This window comes from Rhinopithecus bieti, unplaced genomic scaffold (genome assembly GCF_001698545.2).
Source record: "Rhinopithecus bieti isolate Rb0 unplaced genomic scaffold, ASM169854v2 scaffold_66246, whole genome shotgun sequence".
In the NCBI taxonomy this organism is placed as follows: domain Eukaryota; kingdom Metazoa; phylum Chordata; class Mammalia; order Primates; family Cercopithecidae; genus Rhinopithecus; species Rhinopithecus bieti.
The window spans coordinates 1,375,643-1,387,720 of NW_016826110.1; the positions used below are offsets into that span (position 1 = coordinate 1,375,643).

A 12,078-nucleotide genomic window follows, 5' to 3' on the forward strand; every position below is an offset into this window, starting at 1 on the left:
ACAGCAAGTCACCTTTATCTGTGTGTCTTTTAAATTTAGGAAGTAAACTGAGAACCACATACCTATAAGCTTATCTCCTAAACTGGAAAAAAAAAAAAAAAAAAAAAAAAACCTGTGTATGATCTTTGATCAGGGATTAAGCTAGAACACTTGGAAACATACAAATTGGATAGAGATAGATTTACAGAAAGGCAGCTGGGCTTAACCAGCATGATTAATTTCTTTGAATCAGTGACAATGAACCCACTGGGTGAAGCAATGGACGTAATTTACTTGGACTTGGAGCAAGCTACAAAGGGAACTAGTATGGTTTTGCCAGTGAAATACTTAATTGAATATTAGATTGCTGTGGCAACTGGCAGAAAGCAGTAAGTGGTTACTCACCCAGGTCAGAGTGATGGACTGAGTGCCTCCCAGAGCAACATGGAAGCCAATTTGAGCTATACCAGGGGCGATTAGAAATGAAAATGTATGAACTACAGAGAACACCAGAGAGGCCAGAAAAATAAAGGAAGCAGGAAATGTATACTAATAAAAGACTGCAAATGCCCATTCAGATGGAAGCTAAAATACCATAGCACTGGAATTGTGTGGAGTTTCTTTATATTGCAAGACTCTGTTTCTTGAATTCTATCTTGGCAGTTATCACCAAAAGTTAAGGTCACACAGCCACCAAGAGGCAGAGGTCATTCAGGGACCAGTCTGTGAGCCACTCTGGTCACCCTGTAATGCCTCCACAGTGCTTTGTTCAAAGGGAACAGGGTGCTTTCCAACCAAGGTACCAGTCAGCTTTATACATTTTTCCTTTTTTTCTTTTCTTTTCTTTTTTTTTTTCCTTTTTTTTAAACAAAAAATTTTATTCATTCGTATATCTTATTTGTTTAATTGTGGTAAAGTATACATGAAAATTTACTATTTTTTCAAGTGTACAATTCAGTGGCATTAAGTACATTCATGTCATACAACCATTCACTGCTATCCATTTCTAGAACTTTTTCTCATCCTCAACTGAATCTGTACTCATTAAGCACTAACTCTTCATTCCCCCTCCTCCAGGCCCTGCAACCACCCTTCTACTTGCTGTCCTCCTAAGTGACTTCTGGGCACCTCAAAAGTGGAATCATAAGATAGTCGTCCTTCTGTATGCATGCAGCTTATTTCACTTAGCATAACGTTTGCAAGGTTCATCCCTGTTGTAGCACGTGTCAGAATTTCATTCCTTTTTAAGGAGCTTTGTACATTTTAAGAAATAGTTTTTCTATACTATTAGGCCTTTTCTTTTTGCCACTTGACATGCTTATTAAGAATTAAACATACTATGCTAAGTACTATGAGGCATATCAAGTGAATTTAGCATCATCTCACCCTTCAAGCAGTTTATGGTTTGGTAGAATAAACGAGACAGGGACACAGATGGTAATAATACAATGTAGACTGTGCTAAGTGCCGTAAGACATATACATGGAGGCCTCTGGGATTTAGTCAGGCGTGAAATTGCCTCCAGCCATGGGGCTGGAGATTTCACAGGGGAGAACTGGAGCCAGGCTTTGAGAGAATGATAGAGTATGGATGGGAGAGATAATGTCAAAGGAAATTCCCACTGGAAGGAATTGCATGATCCAAGGTATGGCGTGGAGGACGTAAAGGCCCTGTATAGGGGACATGTTCAGGCTTAGGGGAGTGTTTGGGACTTTGGTGGTGATAATAGTAGCTACAGCTGTGTAAAAAGAGATTAAGGCCTGATCACCAAGGGCTTCGCATACCAGGCTGAGGATTAACCTTGCTCACAGGCGTTGTAAAGCTGTTAATGATTTTTTGGCAGTGGGTAGCTGCAAATAGAGTTGCCACTTAAGAATATTAGTATGTGAACACTGCATAGACTGGGTTGGGGACAGGAAGAGACTTGAAGCAAGAAAGACAGGTAGATATTTGACCAGGTGGATGCCGGGCACAGTGGCTTACACCTGTAATCCCAGCATTTTGGGAGGCCAAGGCAGGTGGATCACCAGGTCAGGAGTTAGAGACCAGCCTGACCAATATGTTGAAACCCTGCCTCTATTAAAAATACAAAAATTAGTTGAGTGTGGTGGCACACGCCTGTAATCCCAGCTACTCAGGAGGCTGAGGCAGGAAAATCGCTTGAACCCAGGAGGCGGAGGTTGCAGTGAGCCAAGATCATGCCATTGCACTCCAGCTTGGACAACAAGAGCGAAACTCCATCTTAAAAAAAAATAAAAATTAAAAAAAAAAAAGATATTTGACCAGGTGGAAGGTAATGAGATCATCAACCAGGATAGTGACAGTGACAATGAAGAGGAGTGGATGGGGTGCAGATTTTGAAGGTAGATCAGCAGGTCCCATGCAGGTCATAGGAGAGTATTAATTGACTCCTGAGGTTCAGAACTTCCCCAAACCCTTGTTCATATAGAGAAAAGCATAATCCGAGTAAGGCAGAAGGTGGAGCAGCAGATGTAAAGGGCCTCTGCAGCTGTGCGTCACATCTGTTTGTTGGTCTGTAAATGTTCTACTTGGCAAAGCCTTTCAATGCCTGAAATAGTTGGCCAGTTATGCCCAGTATTTGGCCTTACAAATCTGTATTAGAAAACGGCAGACCACCTCACAAGGCTCAAGATCAGGACCTGAGCTGGAAGATTTCTAAGTAGAGTCTATTACTCCTGCACCTGGTAGTCTTCATACGATCAAGACTATGTCACAGTTTCCATTATGCACATAGTTTCTCATTCCACCCGCCCCCACCGAGGTTTATAAAACTTAGCAATGAAAATTTGCTCCCACTGGGAACTTGGCAGGACGAGTATGTTCTTAGCCCAGCAGCAGTTCTAGTTCAAAAAATTTTTTTTATAAAATTGGTTTAGTGCATTTTATAAAATGCATATATTAATCTAATTCACTTCAAGTTTTCAACAACCATTTTATTCTATTTCACCTTTAAGGCAGCTCACAGAGAACAAGTAGGGAATATATCTCATGAGAAATCTACTCTGAATATGTTTTGAGACACTTGTACATTTTTTCCCAGAATTACAAAACTTTGCCTTAAATTTTTAACTTACGCCACATGGCATCTACATCATTGCTTTTTCCATGGATTTTTAGCATGTTGACATTAGACTTGAGAAATGTCATCTGGATCCTTCTTTCAGATAAATTCATGATGCAATTATTTGTCTTGCTTATAAAGGTGTCAGAGGGCCGGGTGTAGCAGCTGATGTCTGTAATCCCAGCACTCTGTGGGGCTGAGGCTGGAAGATTGCTTGAGCCCAGGAGTTCAAGACCAGCCTGGGCAATATAGTGAGATGCCATCTCTATGAAAAGTAAAAAGATTAGCCAAGTTTGGTGGCACACACCTGTAGTCCCAGCTGGAAGGCTGACGTAGGAAGATCAGTTAAGCCTGGGAGGTCAAGGCTACAGTGAGCTGTGATTGCATCACTGCACACCAGCCTGGGCAACAAAGCAAGGCTGTCTCAAAATAAAATAAAGATATCAAAGAAGGGATTCGAAAACCCTAACTGTGTCGATCTAAAGTTTGTCAGATTTCATTTTCAGGAAATGCTTTAGGTTGTGGCCTGCGTTCGTTTCCTTGTTAGAGATGTCCAGCCACTGACTGGCCCATCCTTCACCTTCTTGAGGGGCCAGGCCTCTGCCTACTCTTATCTAAGCCATATGATCATCATGGGAGCTAATATTTTAGGGTAGAACTCTTTGTCAGACACCGTACGAAGAGCATCATACTTATTTAACTCATTACAGTCCTATTCTACAGATGAGGAAACAGACTGAGAGCTGAAATAACTGGCCCAACGTTAAGTTTCTCCAACTGACCTTAAAGGCTGTGTCAATCCTTAGGCCAGTGTTTCTCCCACAGTGCCATGCTTCCTTCCTCATTCCATGCTTGATCGAACCCCAGCCTTGTGGTCTATGAATATTCATGCTTGAATGAGCTGAACCTTTCTCAGATATAAGCCAACTTCCGTACTGTGCTTTTGCTTCATATCTTGGATAGTAATTTGGTCCCTGTGCCAAAGGAGCTCAGGTTGTTCAAGCAGCCACTTACGCTTTGCAGAGATGTGTTTTTTTAGTTATAGTCTGGGACTCTTGCTGTGGTCTTTCTTAAATGGATTTTGGTTTATATGGAATGGGAATTGGTGAAAGGAGCAGGCTGTAATGAGTTTCAGAAGTTTGGGGACAGTTGTATAGAATTTGTTCTGAACTGCCTATCGTTTTGAAGCCATAACATTCTTCACTTTCGGTCAGGAGTGGGTCCCATGAGGTTATAAACTCATTTTCTGACTTTGAGAACCAAATGAAAGTAGAAACCCAAAATCAACTTTATGACTGACTACTCATTACTTAGCATCAAACAATGAAAGATATATTTATTAGTTATCTGTTGCCATGTAACCAGTTACCCTCAAAACTCAGTGGCTTAAAAAAATAATAAGCATGTATTATTTCACAGTTTCTGTGGGTCACGTAATTATGGAACAGCTTATTTGGGTGGTTCTGGCTTAGAGTATTTCTTGAGATTGTAGTCAAGACATCAGCCTGAGCTGATGCTGACTGGGGCTGGAGGATCCCCTTCTAAGGTGGCTTATTCACATCACTTTTCCTGGTTAGTTTAGACTTTTGGAAAGAGGCCTCAGTGCCTTACCATGTGGTTCCTCTCCATAGAGATGTTGAGTGTCCTCACAACATGGCAGCCAATTTTCCTCAGTGACTGATCCAAGAGAAAGCAAAGTGGAAGCCACAATGCTTTTTATGAACAAGCCTCAGAAATCACCCACTGTCATTTCCGTAACATTTCATTGGTCACACAGGTCATCCCTGTGCATCATAGGAGGAGACTACACAAGAGTGTGAATACCAGGAAGCAAAGATTACTAGCGCCATCTTGGAGGCTGGCTACCATACACCACCATTCTTTCCCCCCTTTTGTTGAGAAGAGGAGTAGGAGGGAAATAATGCAAATAATGCTGGAAAAATAGAGAAGGATAAAAGGATATGGAATGTAAAACAAGTCACCTCCCTCTGACTTCCGACAAGCTGTAATTCTGCTTAGGAAAGCTAAGGAGCATGGAGGCAGGGGCGTAGATAATATTAAACCAACTAGGCTTCTGCCATTTTTAAGCGATAATGACACCTCTCCCACTAACTCCAAATTCTGAACCAAGGAGAAACAGACCCAAATGTCAGAATAATGGAGAAGAGAATGTCAACCTCATTACTGGTAATGTTGGCTTGAATTTGTGGCCACAGCCCTCCCCTCCACATCTGGACCTTGGGACTACTTTCCCAAGGGATAATCTGGGTGTGTGGGGCAGATTACCTTCCTCAGAATTGCTGCCTAGCCCATGTCAAACCCCAGTGTAAGGGACACAGGGACACAGGGACAGACTTCCGTATTTACCTTCCTGACCTCTGTGTGCTTACAACATAGAGATGGAGCAGAGCCTCCTCATCCTGTGGGCAGGCAGTTCAGAGAGGACTGAACCCCCTCCTGCTCAGCTACTTCCCCCAGTCTCACCAATCAAATAAATTCACTCCTGTTTCCTTGGAGAAGAGGGAGGGACAGAAATGATACACCTCCCAGGAAATGAAACAAAACTCTCCTTTATGGCCAAGATACAAACACTGGGAGGGAACAAGGATGGCTGTCCTTGTTAAGGTCACTCAGATGAACCAGTCTGGGCCATCAGTAGTGGGTTGACACACATATCCAAATCTGATCCTCGTTAGTACCAAGTCTATACTAAGCAGAAAATAGCAGCATTTTGAGTTGTTTTACAATCATTAACAAATTAATGTTATTTCCTATTTATGTTGAGGTTCATGCAGACTAACAGTACACCATTTTTTAAAATCACTGCTTTGATTCGCCTTAACCAAAATCTCTTTCTTTCCTAGGCACAGGGTGGTGGTTTCCTATCCTCCTCAGAGTGAGGCAGAACTTGAACTTAAAGAAGGAGATATCGTGTTTGTTCATAAAAAACGAGAGGATGGCTGGTTCAAAGGCACATTACAACGTAATGGGAAAACTGGCCTTTTCCCAGGAAGCTTTGTGGAAAACATATGAGGAAACTGACACTGAGGAGGCTTCAAATCACTTCACACAACAAAATAGCACAAAGCAGTTTAACAGAAAGAGCACATTTGTGGACTTCCAGATGGTCAGGAGATGGGCAAAGGATTGGTATGTCACTCCGATGCCCCAGCACAGTTACCCCAGCGAGCAGAATGAAGAAGATGTTTGTGTGGATTTTATTAGTCTGGAATCGGATGTGTAAGGTGTGCCTTGTACTGTCTGATTTACTACACAGAGAAACCTTTTTTTTTTTAAAGATATATAGCTAAAATGGACAATTGTTTACAAGGCTTAACTAATTTATTTGCTTTTTTAAACTTGAACTTTTCGTATAATAGATACGTTCTTTGGATTATGATTTTAAGAAATTATTAATTTATGAAATGATAGCTAAGGAGAAGCTGGATTATCTCCTGTTGAGAGCAAGAGATTTGTTTTGACATAGAATGAATGCATTTTCCCCTCTCCTCCTCCCTGCTACCATTATATTTTGGGGTTACGTTTTGCTTCTTTAAAATAGAAATCCCAGTTCTCTAATTTGGTTTTCTTCTTTGGGAAACCAAATATACAAATGAATCCGTGTCGATTAGGGCCTGGGGTAGAGAGACAGAAACTTGAGAGCAGAGAAGTTAGTGATTCCCTCTCTTTCTAGTTTGGTAGGAATCACCCTGAAGACCTAGTCCTCAATTTAATTGTGTGGGTTTTTAATTTTCCTAGAATGAAATGACTGAAACAATGAGGAAGAATACAGCACAACACTTGAACAAAATGTATTCAGAAATATATTTAGTTTTATAGCAGAAGCAGCCCAATTGTTTGGTTGGAAAGTAGGGGAAATTGAAGTTGTACTCACTGTCTGAGAATGGCTATGTCACTGTCACTGAGGCTATGAAGCATCATTTCCCATTTTATCCAAACGGACCTGCATGCCCAGGACACAAGTAAAACATTTGTGAGATAGTGGTGGTAAGTGATGCACTCGTGTTAAGTCAAAGGCTATAAGAAACACTGTGAAAAGTTCATATTCATCCATTGTAATTCTTTCCCCACGTCTTGCATGTGTTACTGGATTCCCACAGTAATATAGACTGTGCATGGTGTGTATATTTCATTGCGATTTCCTGTTAAGGTGAGTTTGTACTCAGAATTGACCAATTCAGGAGGTGTAAAAATAAACAGTGTTCTCTTCTCTACCCCAAAGCCACTACGGACCAAGGTCTCTTCAGTGCACTCGTCCCCTCTCTGGCTAAGGCATGCATTAGCCACTACATGAGTCATTAGTGGAAATGGTCTTTTATGTCCTCCCAGCAGACAGACCTCAAGGATGAGTTAACCAGGAGACTACTCCTGTGACTGTGGAGCTCTGGAAGGCTTGGTGGGAGTGAATTTGCCCACACCTTACAATTGTGGCGGGATCCAGACGAGCCTGTCTTTTTATATCCATTCTTTGATGTCATTGGCCTCTCCCACCGATTTCATTATGGTGCCACACAGTCATGGATCTGGGTAGTCCGGAAAACAAAAGGAGGGGAGACAGCCTGGTAATGAATAAGATCCTTACCGCAGTTTTCTCATGGAAAATAGATAATAAACCCTTTCATCTTTTTTTTTTCTTTTAAGAATTAAAACTGGGAAATAGAAACATGAACTGAAAAGTCTTGCAATGACAAGAGGTTTCATGGTCTTAAAAAGATACATTATGTGGTTGAAGATGAAATCATTCCTAAATTAACCTTTTTTTAAAAAAATAAAACACTGTATATTATGTTCCTGTGTGTTGAATTTTTAAAAAGATACTTTACTTGGATATTCATGTAATATATAAAGGTTTGGTGAAATGAACTTTAGTTAGGAAAAAAAGCTGGCATCAGCTTTCATCTGTGTAAGTTGACACCAATGTGTCATAATATTCTTTATTTTGGGAAATTAGTGTATTTTATAAAAATTTTAAAAAGAAAAAAGACTACTACAGGTTAAGATAATTTTTTTACCTGTCTTTTCTCCATATTTTAAGCTATGTGATTGAAGTACCTCTGTTCATAGTTTCCTGGTATAAAGTGGGTTAAAATTTCATCTGTTAATAGATCATTAGGTAATATAATGTATGGGTTTTCTATTGGTTTTTTGGAGACAGTAGAGGGAGATTTTGTAACAAGGGCTTGTTACACAGTGATATGGTAATGATAAAACTGCAATTTATCATTCCTTTTCATGTTAATAATTTAAGGACTGGATAAAAGGTTTCAAGATTAAAATTTGATGTTCAACCTTTGTATGTCCCTGTGTCAATCCTTAAAATTTTGCTTTTTTAAAAAACAAAAAACCCAGGACACATTTGACCTAATCTGTACCTTACAAGAATTTTTTGCATACATCTCAAACGGAAGATGTCTACAGGAATCAATTTGGTGATTGTGACACATTTTACCTCTGCAACTAACAAACCTTGTTTATTTTTCCAAGAAGCTTAAAAAGAGTTTGTGGAGTCGCACAAGGTCATGTATGGCACTTGCGTTCCCCTCTTCCTCTTCCAGTTACTAAAATAATCTGGTGAGTGCTAGAAGTTGTCTTAGCCATAGAAGGAATAGCAGACCTGTAACCAATGGTGTGATAACCCGTAAGTCTCAGCATGGCTTGGGGACAAAATCCCCCATCATGGTTTTAATCTCCCGTGAAATGAAAGGGCCATGTAAGTCGTGGTAAAAACTTTTCCTAGTAGCTTTTGGCTACTGTCAAATGACTTATCAGAATTGAAAATCAGGAATTCTAGGTTGTATTGTAGCTTTGCCAAAAACTACCTCTGTAGCCACCTGGGCAAGTTGATTATTACTTAGTTTCCTCCTTTAGTGTCCCATCTACCCCACTGGGTGAGGATGAGGAGCAAAAGAGATAATCTCACTGTTTTTGAAAAGTGCTATTTTAATATGTGGCATTAATTTTATCTCTGGTTTCAAATATTTCATCTCACTCTCTTGGAGTATATGATATAATGCTTTTCAGGGTCTAATTGGTTTTAGAAGGAACAGATTAAGGTGATGTTTCCAACTGCTATGCATTTAACTTTCTCTTCCTATAATATAACATATTTGCATACCTCCAGAAGAACATTCAGTTCTCTGAATATTTCAATCCAGAGCGATAAACGACATTAGAATTCAGGTTTGGAAAATCTGTTTAATAGATGTTTGACTAAGTTTAATAGATGTTTGACTAACAACTCTCTGTGTATTCGTCGAATTTTTAAAAATGTGTTTGAATCAATTAAACTATGTCATTATCAATGTAGCATCCTATTTAAATTACTTCTTTTCCAGGAAAAATAATTAGCAGCCTACCAAATCAATAAGATATTTATAAGAGATTAATCATGTCCAAGCAAAGGGGTGTAGCCCTCGCTAACTCCCTGTGGCTGCAGGCTATAATGGGGTATACTGGGGGACTTTGCCCTGCCCATTAGTGTCACCAGAGGCAGGAAGGAGCTATTAGAGTGAGTAGTCACCTGCCAGTGTGAACAGTGACAGTTTTAGAATACCTTCTCTCAGATTTACAGGTGAACATCCCTTGGATTCCTTTTGTGTTTCCTACTAATACATTTCTGATTTGGCTAGTTTTCCATTTCAGAAACACCACCTGCATCTCACTCATTGCAAATTCTTACTGTACTGTGATGATCCAGGCTCTGTAAGCATGCTGCAGGCACCTGCAAGTGGCATTAATCTTTGAGTCTCCATTCAATACTATTATAGAGTCAGACTACTCTAATAAGTCTACAAAGATAATGGAATTATCCCAGCCAGTAACCGGTGAGCCAGCTGCCACTTCTATTGCCTACACCTTAGATAAGAAGTTTGGTTCCAAGAGGTCTTTGACCTTGGGGTTGAATCTTTCAAGCTCTGAATCCTTGTGAAAGTACTAGAAGAAACCAGGATAGACTTTGGCATGAGAAGGCATTCCTAAATATGATTCAAAATTTAGAGACTATTAAAAAAAAAAAAAACCTTGATAAATTGTACAAAAAACCAAAATAGTTACATGACAAAATACCATAATCAAAGTCAAAAGAATAAACAATGAAATAAATTATTTGTTAAGTCCTGTAGCAGGCAAAGAGATAATTTCCTTTACATATAATAAAACTTCTACAAATAAGAACAAAAACCCCAAAGTAACATTTACGAAGCATTTGTGACAGAAATTGCCAATGGTCTCTGAATATTTTCATTTTCTTTTTTCTTATTAACTGATATCTGGGCTTTGTGTTTAGTTAAAAAGTTCATGTTCGTCAGGGTGTGGTGGCTCATGCCTGTAATCCCAGCACTTTGGGAGACCAAGGCAGGCAGATCACCTGAGGTCAGGAGTTTTGAGACCAGCCTGGCCAACCAACATCGTGAAACCCCATCTCTACTAAAATACAAAAATTAGCCACATGTGGTGGTGCACGCCTGCAGTCCCAGCTACTTGGGAGGCTGAGGCACGAGAATCATGTGAACCTGGAGGCGGAGGTTACAGTGAGCAGAGATTGCCCCACTGCACTCCAGCCTGGGCCACAGAGGCAGACTCAGTCTCAGAAAAACAAAACAAAAAAACTTATTTTCCAGTCTCCCTTAAGGTTAGATGCAGCCGTGTTACTAAGTTCTTGCTGAGACACGAGCAAAAGTGTCACAGGGAACTTCTGGTAAGGCTTTGTAAAAGGGGGAGGAGGCCGGGTGCAGTGGCTCACACCTGTAATCCCAACATTTTGGGAGGCTGAGGTGGGTGGATCGCCTGAGGTCAGGAGTTCAAGACCAGCTTGGCCAACATGGTGAAACCCTGTCTCTACTAAAAATACAAAAATTAGCCAAGCGTGGTGGGACACGCCTGTAATTCCAGCTACTCAGGAGGCTGAGGTAGGAGAATTACTTGAATCTGGGAGGCAGAGGTTGCAGTGAGCCAAGATCGCACCACTACACTCCAGCCTAGGCAAGAAGAGCAAGACTCTGTCTCAAAAAAAAAAAAAATTTAAGTTATTGTCAGAACATAGGTGACTGTTGGAAACAGAATGCTTGTTCCCAGGTACCACAAGGAAAAATCAGTATTCAGACAAAAAGTTCTCTCAGCAAGGCAATTTTACTTTCTGCAGAAAGGGTGCTCTTAGCAGATGGAACAATGGCAAGAGTACCCTTTCTAAATAAAAATGATTTATTGTGGGATTGTAGAAAGTAAAGAGTTTCCTCTTCAAAGTTTCCCTTCTTGTTAAAGGATAATAGTAAATCATAAATGTTAGAAATAATTTAAAGACTAACTTTCTTCAAGCCTCTTTGCTTTGTGCTAGTAACTTTTTGTTAAGCCCTAGCCTGTGTAGCTGTTAGACATGCTCGCAAGGCACATAGGACATTCTGTGTCTTTGTATCTTAACCGAGATACTTGTGCTAGACATGCTCACAGACACATTCCAGCTTGCAGCCTAAGCCCTTTCCCTATTTGGCATAAGCACCTTCCTCTTTTCCTTTGTTCTCCCTTGCCTTTACCTGTTTAGGAAAGTTTTAAATTATTAGCCAATCAGGTTTTAGTTTAGATTGTGCAGTCTGGCTCCAGCCAGTGGAGACAGGACACAGTAGCAGGGACAAGCTGCGTAAGGGATAAAAATTGCTTCCCTCCTTTGTTCAGGTGTGCTCTCGCCATTGTTCCATCTGCGAAGAGCACCCTTTCTGCAGAGTAAAATTGCCTCACTGGGAGAACTTTTTGTCTGCTTGCTGATTTTTCCTTGCAGTACCAAGGAACAAGCATTCTGTTTCTAAATAAACATTTTACATATAACAGTGACTTTTAAAAACTGCTTTAAAGTTCATATGGAACCAAAAAAGGGCCCGCATTGCCAAGACAATCCTAAGTCAAAAGGACAAAGCTGGAGGCGTCACGCTACCTGACTTCAAACTATACTACAAGGCTACAGTAACCAAAACAGCATGGTACTGGTACCAAAACAGAGATATAGA

The 12,078-nt window shown here is 40.4% G+C and overlaps 1 protein-coding gene across 1 annotated transcript in view; it reads left to right on the top strand.

Moving 5' to 3' along the window:
• SH3RF1 (SH3 domain containing ring finger 1) overlaps positions 1 to 8,375 on the top strand; it is a 191,813-nt gene extending 183,438 nt beyond the window's left edge. Inside the window, exon 12 of the mRNA XM_017863303.1 lies at positions 5,926 to 8,375. Coding sequence (XP_017718792.1) covers positions 5,926 to 6,094 — 169 coding nt within the window. The 3' untranslated portion in view covers positions 6,095 to 8,375. The remainder of the gene's footprint in view (positions 1 to 5,925) is intronic.
• Positions 8,376 to 12,078: the final 3,703 nt, after the last annotated feature.